The sequence below is a fragment of the Microtus pennsylvanicus genome, chromosome 8, assembly GCF_037038515.1.
Source record: "Microtus pennsylvanicus isolate mMicPen1 chromosome 8, mMicPen1.hap1, whole genome shotgun sequence".
NCBI classification, from domain to species: domain Eukaryota; kingdom Metazoa; phylum Chordata; class Mammalia; order Rodentia; family Cricetidae; genus Microtus; species Microtus pennsylvanicus.
In genome coordinates this window covers 82,770,348-82,788,642 of record NC_134586.1, presented here as the reverse complement: position 1 = coordinate 82,788,642, position 18,295 = coordinate 82,770,348, and the positions used below count along the sequence as shown (strand labels likewise).

Here is an 18,295-nt window from a genome sequence, read left to right as displayed (position 1 = left end):
ATATCTCCTGGCTTTACTATATTTCATTTATGTGCTTACTCTGGCAGTTATTGTACAAAGAGTTCGTAAATACATGAGAACTTTCTTTTGTCTCATTCAGAACGGAGATGAGGATGCTTGGCTTTTACTGCATGTGTTGATTAGCCGTTTTTAGAGTGGGGAGTTTTTGTGCCATGTTATCTCAGTTGAATGCTGTCAACTCAGCGTTCTCATTGGTTCCTGACAACTGTACTGTATTAAATCTCCCTAGCCATGATGCTGTCACCTTCCACAGTCAGAACTTCTGATGTGTATGCATATGTCCCAATACTTGCCAGACAAAATAATGTCTTTCTCCAAATGCTCCATCTGTTAGTATTCACTCGACTCTGTTATTTTTGTTTATACCTAGAAATTAAATCACCTGTATAAAGAATTGTAGAGTTTTGTTTGCTTTAGGACAATTATTTTTCGTATTATATTAAATGCCTGGATAAGAACATTGATTAAAAGTGCTAATAGTAAACTGGTTACTTTCTGTGTTGTGTAGATGCTTGGTTTGTCTAGCATGGATGGTTTTATAACACAGCTTTGAAAATTTGTTGAATTAATATTCAGCAAATATCACTTTTTCCCTGGAATCTTTAACTGAAAAGCCCCAGATAGTCTCTTTGATAGAAATCCTATTATAACATCCTCCCTCAAGACCTTCTGAAAGTCCCAGTCAGTGAGAGAATTATATTATCTTTGCCACAGTGTTGAGAAAGAATAGTCAGATTAACATAAAAACTACAACACCTAGTATAAAAAAGGTGCTTCTGTGCTATTAAGCCAGGTAACAGATTGAGTGTATCAGGAAACCCACAGTTGAGAATCAAAGCCTGTACGTGGGAACAGAGAACCAAGGCTTCCTTTGTCTTGTCATCTGGGGAGCAGAGACTCAGGCCTATGTGTACCATCCACCTGAGGGAACAGCAGACCCAGGCCTACTTTGAATATCCACCTGAAAAAACAATGACTTAGTAACCCCCTTACATAGCCTTTAGGTATAAAAAATAAAAGAAAAGCTAAACTCAACCAGAGTTCCTGATAATTACATGTTTTCTCTCTTCATTCTCTTCTCTCCTCTCCTCTCCTCTTTCTTCTCTCCTCTGTCCTCCCCTGCCATCGCTCCCTTCCTCTCCTTCCCTCCCCTCCCCCCTTCCCTTCTCCTCTGCTCTCCTTTTATCTCTCTGGAAGAACTGATATAAGCACATTTGCCCCTTATATCTCTGTGTGATTGTTCCAGGAGTCACATTAGACCCATCTTCACATACTCAAGTTCTCATAGGATGGGTCCAGTAGTTGAACATCCTACTGTATGTATGGGTTACATGCATCTCCAGGTTATATTCAATCTTATGCAATATAAATAATGTATAAATACTTGATTCCTTATTTGGAGGTTGATACTTCTCAGCCACTTGCTTTACCCTCTCAGGTTAGAGGGTCTTCATGCTTACCTTACTTTTGCCAGTGAGAAAACAGAAATGGATTTTTTAGAGACAAAGACGTTGACATTTGTAGATTGAAAGTGTTTTAAAAAAAAAGATATAAAGTGATTTTACAGTGTAGTCATAGAGAATCAAGGGAAAAAGTTTTATAAGTGTATTTATACAGAACTGGCACAGGAGCAGGAATTTTTAAACTATTCCATTAGAAACTTTCTTAAAAGCAAGCCACATATATCATTAACCTTATGCACTGTAAAGTAAGAATGCAAGGAAATTATACTCTTGGTGATGCTGAGTTAAGATGGTAATTACAATTGTAAATTTATGAGACTGAATTAGTATATAGAAAATTTATTCTAAAAGAGTATAATTTACAGTTCAGAATACTTAGAGTCAGTTCTATAAATATCAGAATTATTTCAGATTTATCATTATTTTATGAATTTTATGTTTATAAATGGATTTATGAATTTGGACTTAATCCACAAAATCGATGTTATAGTCCAACATAGAATTATTTTCTGGAAGAAAATAGTATAAAAGGGTTAGCATTTTCTTTAATTTTAAGGTAAAACCTGAAACTGGATGAGAAGCTTGAAATCTCATGATTTCCAACTTTTTGGTTTTGGAATCTTGGTTGCAAAACTGCAACTGAGAACTTTTTCCCACTGTTTTTAGCCAAGGTCTTTTTAGCCTAAGCTGGCCTGGGACTTACTATATGATTAGGATGACCTAGAACTCACAACATTCCTTCTTCCTCGGTAACAGGCCTGGGCTACTACATCAGTCTGAAAGACTATTTCTTAGTTAAAAGGGGTTGGCAAGCATATTACTCATGATTGTGACTTATGAAATGTAAAACTAAATGAATTCATGTAAATTGCAAAGTGTACAAGTATCAGTGGATGTGAGAGTGCACACTAAATTTTGCATCTTTGAACACTCTTATTGCCACCTTGTTTTTTTCCACTAACCAAACTAATCACATCCATTTAACATACATATCATATACTCTTAAACTTTGATATTTTAAATATAATAATTACTGTTTGCAACAATAGTAAAATATGACTTTCTTAATAATTTTATTAACTCATCATTTAATCATATGAAGATTTTAGTCATTTTTATGTATCTTTAAAACATATCCTGTTAACAAGTAGCCTTGTCACATGCACTCCCCCTGCTGAAGAGATTACTGAGAATATAATAAAGTGGTGTGGTCCAACAACATCAATGCTATCTATAAAATCTACGAAGACATATCTTTCCATATATACCAAACAACACGCTCCTAAGATATTCCCCCATCAGCATTTCTTGTTATCGATAATGATGGAAAGTAACACAAATATTCATCAATAGAGACCAGTCTATTATCACACAGGTGGTCATCCAAGAATAAAGATGAAATATCAATATTTTGATATAGAGCTATCATTAGACTATTAATAAATTGATGAAAATTATGAGTCTATAATGTGTTACCTCATTGTATAATATCTAATTTATGTACCCTACCTCAAAAAGGGAGATAATGGAATGCTTATGTGAGAAAGTAAGCAATGTAGTACTATACAATACCATAAATGAGATCAAAGAAACTTTCTCTGAGACTGCATAGAAATAACGCTTATCGTGGAAAACAGAAAAGGGAGAGGGAAAAATTAAGTGACACTCCTAAGCTTCACAGGCCATCAAACAGTACTATATACACCTGGGAAAGTGAATTTTTAAATGTGTTTTTATTAAAAAAATTCTCTGGTTTTGATCTTTAGTGAGATTCCTTTTAAGGACAAAGAGAATTAACTACTCTATATTTCACGCAGTAGTACATCTCTGTATGGCCTCAGAAGACTAATTTGAAAGCATCCAAGTCTTCCAGCCTCATTTACAGTAGCCACTTATCAGCCTACATATCCAAGTAATGAGCAATATTCTGTGAGACTATAGACATGTTTCTCTTGAAAATTATATTTATATATAATATGGGCACACTGCACACACACAAAAACACACTGTGCGCATGTACAAACACACACACACACACACGCACACACACACTGCATGTCTCAGTAAACTTTGCAGCGTGAAATCAGAACTTCTCAAACCTAATGACTGCTCAGATTTTCCACTCCCTTATTATGTGATTTTTTTTTATTATGTGATTTTATTATAGTACCAACTGTTCTCATAGAGAACTCTTCCACAGGCTCTGCTCTATCAAGACATTCTGTCCTGTGCCTTAGTTATTGAGAACCATTCTTAAAGGATTTCTTGATGTGGATTCAATTGAAAAGGTTTCTCTTCATGTGGGATTTCTTCAGAATTTGCCAGTACTGTTTGAGATACTTCTTAGTTGCCATTCTGATATGTTGCTATATCTTATATACTAACATGTAGCGCACACATGCACACACACACATCCTTTATATTGGTACATAACACAGTCTTATAGTATTGATTCTGTACTTCTATAGATCTCTTAACAACAATTTTACTGTCCTTTGGAATAAGTGATATTACACTTCTTTCATAAATATTTACTTAATGGATATCCTTGTTTTAATATGTGTAAAATAGCCTGAAATGCTTTAATTTCCTATCATGTGAGGTTTTGACAGAAATGATAGACAGAAAGTTAGAGTAATAGTAGTTGCAGGCTATATAAATCATCCGAAAGCTTTGTGTGTAGGTCAAGATAGCTGTGATATACACAGTCTTCAAGAGAACCTCATGCTATTTACCTATTACCTAATTTTCTGGCCATTTTTCAGTGGAAGACTATATAAAGAGTTGGAGAAAATGGTATTTTCTACTTGTTTTAAGAAAGGAAAAATTTATGTCAACTTTTCATTCTTTCATTTTACATTACTAAAATAAACTTTCTTTGTAAATGCTAATAACAAATTTTGACATAAAATCACCAAGATATGAGCTTCTTGTAAATCTGTATTTTTACTTGTGTTTAAACATTTAATATCTTCATTTAAATTTTCATTTCATTTTGTTATTTGCCATTCATTTCTTTTTATTTTCTTCTTTTTAAGGCCCTGTGGAATCCTACATGCACTGGAGGTTTATTTAAACCAGTACATATTTCAAGCTAAATTAACTAATCATTTGACCAGGAATAATTCTTCAGTGATATTTGACATGTTAAATATTGAGTAAAATAATTTTTTCTTTGATTCCTTCTGTTAACTATCTTTCAAAATATGTAATACAGAGATTGTTTCATTCTAAAGACTGTATAATTTTACATTTATAAACAGAATATTTATTCACAGAATATTGATGAAGACTCAATGGGCATGTATTTGCTTTTATTTACTGTGTGTATTTTTATAAAAACATACATTTATTTAAGGATGACCTGTATATGCAAATATACTACTAAAATGTAATATTCCACTTGGCAGTCAATATTGTTTGATCATCCTCCTTATCCATATCTTTTGTTTCTTTGGTTATAGACTTTGTGTTTTTTTATGTCACATTCTGTGTGCATTAGATAGACTGGAAATGAAGTCATAGTTACCTCATCTTATCAGGACAGTTCCCAATGATGAATTGGATTATTTGTGACCTCTTATCATCACATGGTAAAACCAGGATGTCTTTAAATGAAACAAATCCATGCGGCCTTTATCTAGCCACAGAATGTAATACACACAGAGGAAAAATATGTCCTTTAAAAGCAGAAAAACAGACTTATCTCACAGTGCTAGAAATTTATTGAATGTATGTGGTATAAGAAGAAGCCTTACCTTGAACTCAAATTATGTAGGTCCTTTTTTATTACCTTTCTATGATAGCCCACTATATCAAATAGCATAGTAGCAAGAAGACTCTCTTGAGTGGTATAATTTATTGCAAGGATGTTCAGTATTGTGGGCAGGATGTTGGTGAGAAGGGCCACAGGACTCAGGAGAAAAGAGCAGATCTTGGTGAGCCCCTCCCTTTGTAAAGACATAATTACATAATTATAATGATCAGTAGTAATGTATAGAACTATGTTATACAATTTATTAAATTATTTGGAACTTTATATAACATAAAATATAAATGACCAAATGCTGGGTGTAAATTATGGTGTTAAATAAACTATAAATATATTTATTTACACAAAACATTGTATGTGCTCTTATTGATTTTATTCCTTTAGGTATTCTTCTAGGATCCAACATACAAAAACACTTTGTTTTTTCCCAAATGGTCTAGTTCATTCTTTTCTATGTTTCTATTCTTTTATACTTTATTTTATTTTATTATTTTCAAAAGAAAACAAACTATCTTTTTCCATTTTACATACCAATCCCAGTTCCCACTCTCTCCCCTCCTCCCATTCTGTCCACATTCCCACTCACCCACCCTACATCCACAACTCAGAGAAGGTAAGGCACATTGCTTTGGGGAAGGTACAAGGCCCTCCCTACTATATTTAGGCTGAGCAAAGTATCCATCCAAAGAGAATAGCTTCCCCAAAAGCCAGTACAAGCAATAAAGAAAATTCCTATGCCACTGCCAGTGGCCTTGCAGTCTGCCCCAGCCATACATCTGTCACTCCCATTCCTAGGGTCTAGTTTGGTCCTATGCTGGTTCCTTAAGTGTCCAGTTGCAGTTGATGAGCTCCCATTAGTTCAGGTAAACTGTTTCAGTGTGGGTATCCCCATCATGGTCTTGACCTCCTTGCTCATGTTCTCATTCCTCCCATGCTTCAACTGGACTTTGGGAACTCAGCACAGTGTTCCACTGCAGGTCTCTGCCTCTGTTTCTGTTGCTCGATGGAGGATCTATGGTGACATTTAAGATATTCATCAATCTAACCTCAGGACAAGGTCAGTTTGGGTACCCTCTCCACTATTGCTTAGAGTCTTAGCTGGGGTCATCCTTTAGGATTCCTGGGAATTACTGTAGTGTCAGGTTTCTTGCTAGCCCCATAATGGTTCCCTCAATCAAAATATCTCTTTCCTTGCTCTCATTTCTGTCCTTACTCCATCTCAACTATCCAGGTTCCTCATGTTTTTCTCCCTCTCCCCTTCTTCCCTTCTCTTCTCCTCCCACTCTCCCTTCTTTCCACACCCCCATGCTAACAATTTTATCAGGTGATCTTGTCGATTTCCCCTTTATAGATGAATCTATGTATCTTTTTCTTAGGGTTCACCTTGTTACGTAGCTTTACAGCTAGTATCCACTTATGAGTGAATGCATACCATGTTCATCTTTCTGGGTCTGCTTTACCTCATGCAGGATGTTTTTTCTAGTTCCATCCATTTTCATGCAAATTTCATGATGTCATTGTTTTTCACTGCTAAGTACTACTCCATCGTGTATATGTGTCACATTTTCTTTATCCATTCTTCAAAAGAGGGACATTTAGGTTGTTTCAAGGTTCTGTCTACAAATAATGCTTCTATGAACATAGTTGAACAAATGTCCTTGTAATATGATTTAGCATCTTTTGGTTATATGCCCAAGAGTGATATTGCTGGGTCCTGAAGTAAGTTGATTCCCAATTTTCTGAGAAATCTCCATACTGATGTTGTACAAGTTTGCATTCCCACCAGCAGTAGAGGAATGTTCCCCTTACTCTACATCTTCTCTAGCATGAGCTATTATTATTGGTGTTTTGATGTTAGTCATTCTGACTGGTGTAAGATGGTATCTCAGAGTCCTTTTGATTTGCATTTCCTTGATGGCTATGGATGTTGAACATTTTTGGGGGGGTGGTGTTGAGACAGGGTTTCTCTGTAGCTTTGGAGTCTGTCCTAGGGCTATTTCTTTTAGAACTTGTCGACCAGGCTGGTCTCAAACTCACAGAAATCCACCTGCCTCTGCCTCCAGAGTACTGGGATTAAAGGCATATGCCACGACCACCCAAGTTCTCTTCTATTCTTTTAGATTTCTTACATTTGAAATCTTTATATACAGATAGGGCAAAACTTCATCTGTTTTCATAAAGCATTCCCTCATAAATTTTTCATCCTCCTGAATGATCAGTACATTTGGAAGAGGAATCCAATAAAAAAACAACTTGAAGAGACAGAAAAGACAAAAGCTAGGGTTAATTATTAGAATCAGTGAATAATGAAAAGTGCTTTTGATTTTTTCAAAAGCCACGAAGCACCCATTAGCTGAAATGCAGATATAACAAACCACTTTCTTGAAAGGTACAACTTCAGGATGTCCCTTTAATAACAGCAAACTGTTTACCTTGTGACCTTAATAACCTTCCTACATCTCCCTGCTCCTCTCCTCTCCATGTTTTCTTCCATTACTGAATATAAAACAGCATGCTCACAGATCAATACTTTAAATTTCTAGAAGTATTTTCAGATTTTTTATGTGCTTACTGTAAAGTGTGTATATTTTTTGTCCATCTTCATTTAGCTGGAACACTGTTGTTCTGCACGTCTTACTCAGTTACATAAAACATGTATAAAATACCTATGGGAGTATTATGTTATTTCAATAAAAAATGTGTATATGCACTATAAAATTAATCATCTGCATCTTAGTGTGCACATACTAAGGTAGACAATTATTTTCAAAACCGAACAATAGGTAACGGTATGTGTCAGTGCTGCAGTCAGTATATCACTACTATTTATTGATGAGTTAAAACATGACTAAGGATTTACTTACATAATAAATACAATACATAATTCTTTTCATTTACCCTAGAACCAGGAGAAAAGTATAGTTTAACAAATATGTTTTTTACATTGTGCTTATTTTTCCTTATAGGTTTCCATAAATAAGGTTGTATCCAATTTTAATTTTCCATGTAGAGACTTTTCAAAAACAGCTAGGTCTGACTTGTTCTGTTCATTTAGTAATTGTCATCACACCGTCTTATATTGCCACTTTACACAATGGAACAGCTAGTCCTCTTGGATGCTAACAGACATATATCAAAGCATCATGTGATACACCTTTGCTGTGTGTGTACAGTGAAAAAAACTTTTGATGGTAAGTGACTCGAAAAGTAAATTTAAAATAAGAAAGTGCTATGAAAACCTAAACTGTCTTCAAAAAATAACCTTTTAAAACAAGTTTTTCATGTGTAGGTAAATGTTAGAGAGTAAGGCAAAGGCATGCTTTCTTTTTCAGATACAGCTTGCTCAATTTCATTGGGAAATAATTGCTTTACTTGAAAATGTTTTCTAAATTTTACCTAAAACATAAAAAATGATACAAAAAGGAACAATCAAGGTAACTGTGTGTGTGTGTGTGTGTGTTAAAGGAACAATCAAGGTAACTGTGTGTGTGTGTGTGTGTGTGTTAAAGGAACAATCAAGGTAACTGTGTGTGTGTGTGTGTGTTAAAGGAACAATCAAGGTAAATGTGTATTTACCGTGTATATATGTACCTTTACTGTGTATGTGTGCATTAAAATGGGTTAAAAATCTTTTTTGAAAGTTTGCAAGAGAAAAAACTAGTATTGTGCATTTAACCAATAAATTGTAAACTTCTTTTTACTTGACAAAATGCAAATTTAAAGATAATGAAATAGAAAAAGAGAAGCCTGTATATAAGGATATTTGCACACAGTTACTCATCAGTTAAGAACACTTGCTACCCTTTCAGACCTCTCGTGTTCAGCATGCACAATGCATCGCACAACCATAACTCCTATTCTTTCTTTCTTTCTTTCTTTATTTTTGCATTGAGAAAAGAAAAAAAAACAAGATTCCACCTCCTCCCAGCCTCCCATTTCCCTCCCCCTCCTCCCACCCTTCTCCCCCTCCATCCAGCTGGCCTTGGTGAGCTCCAATAGATCAGCCCCACTGTCTCAGTGGGTGGGTGCACCCCTCGTGGTCCCGACTTCTTTGCTCATGTTCTCCCTTCTTCTGCTCCTCATTGGGACCTTGGGGGCTCAGTCCAGTGCTCCAGTGTGGGTCCTCCTATTCTAAGAGATGTGACGCCTGCTTCTTACTTCCTCTGGCATCAGACACACACATATATACAAGTAAAATATATACACGAAGAAATGTTTAAAAACTTTAAAAAATACATTGTTATGACATTAGATTAGAAATTTAAGTAACTAATTTTTGGTATATGGGCACTATAAATTTATTTAGATAAAACAAGTATTGTTCAGAAAAAAGACACGACATCTAGTGTCTCTATGTTAATTAAATCATTTTACTCAATATTTGTAATAAAATATGCTATTTTGTGAGACAGAATATGATGTGATATGTGTATATTTCATATATACTGACACATTAGTGGTATATGCAGCAAATTAGTGTTTCTTGTACACATAATGCTAAGATACCAAGTTTTTGTCTCTGATGTCTTATGTCCTTGTGGACTAGAATTTTAAAAGGATCTTTTATCTTTTTACTTTTATTAAATTATTAGAGTTATAGAAAGATCCTTTTAACAAAGACTTTGAACAAAATAAAGTACTTTATAAGCAAGAAACAGAAGAGCTTTATATGCTGCCTATATATGTCAGTGCTACAAGTTAACACTGTATTTTATCATTATATGTTAACTTTTAATGACTCTTCACATGTTAGCTCTAGAGTAGCAAATTTTTACAAAAATATTTTTATTTTCTAATAGAAAAATTTCACTTGTTTGTTTACTTTTTGTTGTTTTTATGGCTTTTAGTTACCACTGTTCATTTTTTATTAATATACCTCCGCTCTGCTTTTGTTGGTCCCACTGATGTCTCCAGTCTACTTCACTGATTTTATTTTTTTCTATTGTTTCTTCATGGTTCAGTAAAACCTTTCATCTTGCTCATTTTCTTGAAAACTTATGTTGGACTATCTATCATTAGTCCATTTAAATAAACGACATGACATCCTAATACTATCAAAACCTTAAAAACCTATTTTAAACAGGCCAGTAACATTTGCCATTGTAAAAGCTAAAATTCCATCCGATAATGTTGAAAACCTGTCACTAACTGCTGTACTTTGCTCTAAACGAGCAATCTGTGGTCCCCAACACTGAATTTGGCAAATAATTTCGTTTACATATTTCTTTATTCTGTAAAATCAAAAATCTGGGAACTCCTAAGTCTATGTTTCTAGAACATGACAACACATATTTATCTACAGAATAAACTCTTCTTATTTTCTTTTAAGTAAAAACTTTATTTTGTGTTGAGACATTCATAGTCAAGAAAGGACACTATTTCCTGACTTCCTGGAAGACCAGTGGCACATGAATGAGAATTTACTTCTGAAGTAGAAAAATGGTGGCTGTTCAAGAGTAAACTGATTCTGCCTCCTACTCACTGAGATTAGGTGTCACTTTAGGTCTCCAATAAAATGAAAGTGACTCAGGGTGGAGAAAGGATTCATTCGTCTCTACAGAGAATATGAGCTCCTCTACTCTACCCCCTGTTGTATAAAGGTCTAGAAGACAGAATAGGTGTTTCACACATATTCTGCTTTTTTGTGGAAATTTTATCTTAAGAAGGATAGCAAGGTGTCTATCCAGGAACAAAAGATGGGATAAAAAGTGAAAGAACATTAATTTCATGGGAAAAAGTGTGTTGATCTTCTTTCCCTCCTGGTTCATGTTTCCCAAAAGGTTCATAGTATAAAAATAGCTTTTAAGGCCAGGCAGTGGTGGCACATGACTTTAATCCCAGCACTCAGGAATTAGAGGCCGGTGGATTTCTGTGATTTTGAGGCCAGACTGGTCTAAAAGATCTAGTTCCAGGACAAGGCACTAAAGTTACACAGAGAAACCCTGTTTCAAAAAAAAAAGTAGTTTTTATATTTAAGTTGCATGCCCCATAAGTGTTTATAAAGCACTATGATTTATGTTTGTTAAAGTCTCTATTATCCAGTTTTAGGAACATGAACTCAACTTAAAGACAGGTTTTTAAAAATTAGTAACTGATCTCCGGACAACAGATGATGCATGTCAATCATTCATGGGCATCAGGAGTAAAGCCTTATGTGGATTAAAACACATAATCCATGATGTTATTTTCCTTGCAGTTTGAAATCAGAATGAAAGCATCAAAAAGAAAATATTGGTTTTTATGAATAACCATATAATCTATTATATAAATTGCAAATATATGTTGGGTTGCAATGGAAAAATGTTCACTGCCTTACACAAAAAAAAATCAGATACATAAGAGTTAGCAATCTTACCCAATAACAGTTTCTTTGACCGAGGTATCCATTTCTTCTGTTTTTGTCTTTAATACTTAAGGTTCTTTCCTTCATCTCTTATATTATCTTGGTGAGGCTTCCTGTTTGAGTTGCTAAATTTTTCATTTCCAGATTTTCCTCAGTTTGGGTATTCTTCATTGATTTTTTTCCCTCAGACTTTTGGGTCTTGAACAGTTTTATTCATTTCCTTCTATTGTTTGTATTTTCATAGATTTTGTTAGGGATTTATTCATTGTTTTCTTTAAGGACCTCTACTATCTTCCATACAGGCTGCTTTAAGCTCCTTGTCTTGTGCTTTATATGTGTTGTTATAGTCAGGGCTTATCATAGTAAGGTTGCTGGGTTCTCATCGAGATGTGTTGTCCTGGCTCTTTTTGATTGTGCTTTTACACTGGTGTCTAAGCATCTGGGGTGTGAAGCTCTGTAATTATAGGTCAGATCTAGTCTTACGAGTGGGTGGTTTGTCCCTTGGATTCTATTGCTGTCTCCAGTTCTTAGGAAAGTATGGTGGCTGTGTATTGCCTGGTAGAAAGTTCTTCTGGGATCCTTATTGGTATGGCCACTTGAGGTTCTATACAAAATGTGCTTCTAAATACTAGGATTTGAAACTTAGTAATGGCGACAGGCAGGAAGAGTGAGGGTCTAAAGTAGGGAAGAAAGCGGGCTATTCTGCTAGGATTTGGGACAGGTAGTAACCAGAAACCATAGTAGGTAGTCTGCTACAGAGCTGGAGATGAAACTGGGGGATTGATTGAATATAGATGAGAAGAGAGAAATGGAAGAGCTGAAGCTTGACTAAGTGCTTTGCTGGCCTCTTGTCTTCTCTGGCAGGTTTGACCATTAGGTTCCCAGACAATGCCTGATGGAGTTGGGGACTGGAACAAAGGAATGAGTTGGGAGGAATGTTGGAGGAGAAAATATGCATTATCAACCGGAGATGAGGTCAGAGAGGGAAAGGATGCCATAGAAGGTGGTCTGCTCCAGAGCCTAGGGTGAGCCTGGAGGACTGGATTAAGAGAGAGGACTAAAGTGAAGATCTGCATGTTGTCTTAACTATTTCCCTTGCCTGAGTGTCCTGTTGAGTTCCCAGGGAATGTCTTCTGGTGTTTGGGGCTGGGATAAAGCAATAAGTAGGGAGGCTGTACATTTTTAGGGGAAGATCTTTCATGATCCATTTTAAAGGACTGCAGGGAGGGAGATGAGGTTGAAGCAAGTAATCTGCTATAGAACTGGGCATGAGACTAGGGAATTTGATTTGAAGGAAAGGAGGGATAAATGAAGATCTGTAGTTGATCTACCTGTTTCTCTTGCTTAAGCAGCCTCAAATGTTCCCTTGGAATGTCTGCGTGTGTTAGAGGCTGGGATAGCAGAAGTAAAGAGAAAGTTTGGAGGAGAAGGTCTGAGTGATAAGTTGGATATTCAGGATGAGCAGAAGGGAAGGCTTCTCCTGGTGGTCTGTTCCAGAACCGGAGATGAGGCAGGGGATTGGACTTGGAAGAGACAAAGGAGAGGTGAAGATCCACATTAGGCTCGCTGTTTCCTTGGTTGGAGTTCTATTGTAACTTTTTAAAGACAGTTGATCATACTTGACAATATTTATCTCAGAATCATTATTGTACTTGTCTGAGTAATTTATTTTGACACTCTTGTTCCAGCAACACATTTAGCCATTTACCTTCCTACAACTTTATCATTAAACACATTTTTTCTTATGTAAATATCTCCGTCTCTAGAGATTTAAGTGACAAGCAAAATATCTTAAATGTGTGAACAAAAATGATTTTCTTCTTCCTAAATAACATGCTTTGTTTGGTACAGAAATAGGTAATTTGCATCAACTAAGATATGTAGACATAATGCATTCTTTCTCCTGACTAATACACTTTAAATTCTTCCCCTGTTATCTCCTAACTCGGGTATTACATTTCTGTCTTCACAATGTAAGCATTAAACCTCCTTCAGTCGCCTATTACACAATGTACTTGTTTACTTAATGAGAAAGTCATCTATTGAATTTTAACTCTTAAACCAGGCAAGCTGCATGATTCTGCATGAACTTCAGTGCTGAGGGTAAAGGGAAACGCTTGTGTTGCTTACTGTTTCATGAGTCCCATTCTCCCAACTGAGTCAACTATTTTACTTTCAAATTAAGTACACATTTACATATTAAAATTATGATTAGCATAACTCTAAAGGTATTGCTTTACTAACCTCAGTCTCTGTTTATATTCAACAATATATATGTATTCACCATGCATATGTATATGGAATTAGATGCTAATCTTTTGACTGAACATTTTTGGAATATAAAATGCATGTGTCAAACTGGAAGATAGCTTTACTCATAATTTGAGAAATTCCATTTTTGTTTGTTCAAAATAATATATATATAATATTTTGATGTATATAATTGTATCTATATCTCATGGTCTAGAGAAAATCCAAATAAATTCAGAAATATTGTAAGTTTATGTGTTATTTTTATAGTTGACTGTAAATAAATGTACAAATTTTGAGATCAGTTCCTGTCATTCAATAGTAATTAACCCTAAGTTATAAAATATGTAATTTTATATTCCTGAACTCTTTACGAATTATAGAAAAGACATAGCTGTAATATTCAGAAGATTTGATTCAGTGTAACGTCTTTACAAAAATTTCTGAACACCATGAAATGGGTGGATTTTAAGTATTTCCATTGATTTCCATTTAAGTGTTTATTCAGGATATATTTTCATTTAAATGAAACATTCGCTGGACATTTACAATGTACAGGGTTGTGAACTATAAAGCCAAACAATACCATACATCAAATTACCATATAAATAAGGTCTGGCAAGATTTGCAATCAGGAACACAATACTTTTTAAATCACAATGCCAAAAATACACTCAACATGATCATTTCAGGAGCATAGTATATTTTGACACAATTTGCGATCAAATTTCAGCTTGCTGACTTGAGGGTCTATGCCATATACCAGTCAGAGAACAGAGAATGAGGCGAACATGAGACGATCAACAGTATCAGCCGCATCTGGAGGTCCTTGTGCTGTTTTCACTTCTGTTCTGTAAGGAACACCAATATGTTTCACAGTTAGTTATATCAAATATTTAAGAATTATTTCAAATTTAGAAAATTAGGTAATCATGCAATGAGATGAGATGACATACAATTATTTCTTTTAAAAAAGTAAGCAATCTAAAAGAATATCTTGTTTCATACTGGCAAACTGTATTAAATGCTTCAAAATTCAAAAATGGTATGGAGTGGTGGGGGTGCGGTGATCATTATTCATGGCGGTGGATAAGAGGCGGCACTGGTTGTACAAGCCTTGTAGTCCCAGCCCTTCCGAGTCAGGGGCAAATGGATCTCTGAGGTCAAAGTCAACCAGGACAGACAGGTCTGCATATTGAGACCCTGTCTTAAAAATAGTAATAATAAGTTTAAAACAATTGAGCTGGACAGTGTTGGTGCACACCTTTAATCCTGGCACTGGGGAGGCAGAGGAAGATTGATCTCTGATTTCAAGTCGAGCCTGGTCTACAGAGAAAATTGCAGGACAATCAGGGCTACACAGAGAAACCCTGACTCAACAAAGCGCATCTAACCAGTGGTCAGACGCCTCCCAAACTTGTGTATTTTGTTCTCATGTGATACATTTATAAAAACAAATTACTAAAATGTAGTAAAAACTACATGTCAGATCATTCATACATTGCTTTTTTCCAATGAATGTCTTCAGTATTTGTTCTATGCCAGAAGCTTGTGGAAGTTTGAGGTGATAAGAAACAGTAGCTATCATTCCTCTTATATACGATTTACATATCACTTAGTAAGCATAAGGACTTTCAATGGTGTGTCCCTTATCTCTCCTGAACAGATGAGAACACTGGGTATAGATACAATAAACCATCAACTGTACCTCAGTGTACATGATTGCTCCTCAGCTGAACTTACATCAGGGAAACAGTCTTTGTATTCACACCAGTCCCCCAACAGATACAGTGACAATTTCAAATAGGGATTTGATTTTGTTACTCCATCTTACATAGAGGACTGATATGTTATTAACTCTCTGATTAAGACTAATTTCTAAACTCCTGACTAACACTGTATAATAAAGTGAAAAGACAATAGATAGCCTGATAATGTTTTGATTACAGTATGATATTCTAGATTGGTTCCTGGAGAGAATGAATGAGTTTGAGTTTCATTTTCTCACCTCACCTCTCACAATGAACTATCATATTCAGATCCTTTAAATTTTAATCTGAGAGATTAAATAAATCAATGGAGACTAAAATGCAATATTATTAACTATATCTTCTGTTGAAGGCTGGAATAAACAAAGAACAAAACAAAACCACAGTGCTTAATTCTAATGTCACTATCTATCAAGCAAATAGAAAATGCAGTTAAAATATTGCATTACTATGTCTCTAGCTATCTGATTCAGAAGGTAGGCTCTGACTCATCTCTTTTGGTACACAGGCTGTTTGCAGTCATGTGCGGTCAGAAGGCATATATTGCTAACTCTTTAGCAAGCATACCTGTTAATTAAAATCAGCAAGACTTCTGCCCACAAGCCTGGTTATCTTGGATAGGGAGAGGGCCACTTTTAGCACCTCTGGGTACTGCTGCAAACATCATGATTGCACAGTGAAGTATTTGTTTATCGCCACACACTAAAACAGATCTGATGTGTTGCTTTGGTATGCTTCTGTTGTATACACTAAGACAGCCATGTGCCTTATAAACATATCTGTCGATATGTTCAGCATCACATATAAACCAGTGTGGCATCTCTCGGCAGCTCTGATTTACACTTAATCATCTCTCACTGAGATCTTTGCCAGCACTGGCACTTTTGTAAGCAGAACTGATGGGAGTGCTACACGAGATTTTAGGATATATAGATATTAAGAGAATAAATAATTATATATCTGGATAAAATCCATGAGTGTGTTTCAAAAATGTTGGCATTTGTGTTTTTCCAGACCACTACTTCATGCCCAAGGATATTTGAACAAACTTTTTTTTTCTTTCAGTGATCCTGGCTTTGCTTACTTTGCACAGAATACAAGAAAATAGAAGCATTTTCTCAGAACATGACTTACAGTTTTGTACTCTTATCCAAGAAGAGCTGATAAAATTTACCTTTACAAAAATCATTCTCTACCTGAATGACTTACTAAGGAATTTCTTTCAGTTTAGAAGTCTTAGATTCAGAAAGCAAAAGCAACTCTGAAAAAAAGCTTCTATTTTGTAAAATGAAAAATGATTTTTTAAGAATAGGGTTTTTTCAGTTACCTTCCTTTCATAAACCTCACGAAATACAAAGAGCATGGGAAATGTGGACTAAGTGTTCTCTTTAAACTTTTCATAAATTCTTCTGCTTGAAATTCTATATATGGTTCATAAGCATTGTTAGAAATCCAACAAGAATGTAAGAAATGTCCTTGAAGATATGTAATTGAAATGAAATTGAAGATATGTTATAAAAGCATTCTGTGTTTGATTTGCTTTTGACTAACTCTACAAAGTAAAACAGAATTTTATGCCCAGCTACCAAGAGAGACACAGGGGAAAGATTTCCAGCAATAAATATAGCCAATAATATTGTATTCTGAATGCTTCTAAACTGTGTCAGTCTTATCATTTCCATTGCAATTAGAAAGTTAGAATTTCCAGGGCAAAGGGGACTCAAACTTCTAGTGAATTTCTCTGGTCATAGTTGGCTAACCCAATAGAAGATTTCTGACTTAATTTTTCCATACATATATACATGTTCTTTTTCTTCTTACTACATGTTACTGTCGTTGATAGGAAGAAAAGAATATCAGGGTTCTCAGTTGGCAGTAATATATAATACAGTTGTCAACAGTGTGAACAGTTTATTAGCAGTGTTTTCAGTAATTTTAGTGGAAAAAAGAGGACTTGCTCACTCTCTCATAGCATGTGTTATCCTCAAAATGTCCCAAACTTCCATATTCCTAAAAGCATGTTCATTTCTTGTCTCACTTCCTAGAACTCATGCTGTCTAAATCTGTATTATAAGGGAATAGCTCATTTTCTCCATGTTGTCTCAGTACAGTCTTGTTTTCTGTCTGTTGTTTTCCTGTGATAATGTTTGTCGTAGTTACTAATCCCAGCGCTGTGACCATAATAGCCAACAGAAAGAACTGAGGGAGTTAAACACATACTTTTTTACTCATGAATTTGAAGGATTTTCACCGTAAGAGCAGAATCGTTGTTTACAATATCAGTAAAATATGGTGCAGACTGTTCCCTTCATTGTAGACAAGGAGCAGAGTATGTGATGGGAACCAGGGCAAGGCAAACCTTCAAAAGCCCTCCACTAGTGCCCCCCTTTCTCCAGTTTGCTTTCAGTTCCTAAGCCCCACATCATCTCAAAACAGTGCTGAGAAGTAAGAACTTAAGACATGGCCCCAGAGGGCATACTTCAGATTCAAGCCATGGCATTCTGCTCTTGGACATGAAAGACTCATGGGATTCCCATAATGTATTTCAAAATTAGCACTCTGTAAAAAATAAATCCAACATAAAAATACACGTTTTCCAACTTTAACACTTTACAAAACTTTGAAATTTCCAACACTGTTTAAAAGTTCATGTACAAAATAGCTTGAGTCTGAAGGT

General features: G+C 35.3%; 1 protein-coding gene across 2 annotated transcripts in view; it reads left to right on the top strand.

Annotated features, from left to right (window-relative positions):
- Positions 1-18,295, top strand: part of Ccser1 (coiled-coil serine rich protein 1) — a 1,132,558-nt gene that overhangs the window by 615,678 nt on the left and 498,585 nt on the right. Inside the window, exon 10 of one of the 2 annotated variants that reach the window (XM_075983941.1) lies at positions 4,523-5,581. The exons of the other annotated variant lie outside the window; for it this stretch is intronic. Within the exon in view, the coding sequence (XP_075840056.1) occupies positions 4,523-4,582 (60 nt within the window). The 3' untranslated portion in view covers positions 4,583-5,581. Of the gene's footprint in view, positions 1-4,522; positions 5,582-18,295 lie in introns of those variants that run through there. 2 annotated transcript variants of the gene reach the window in all.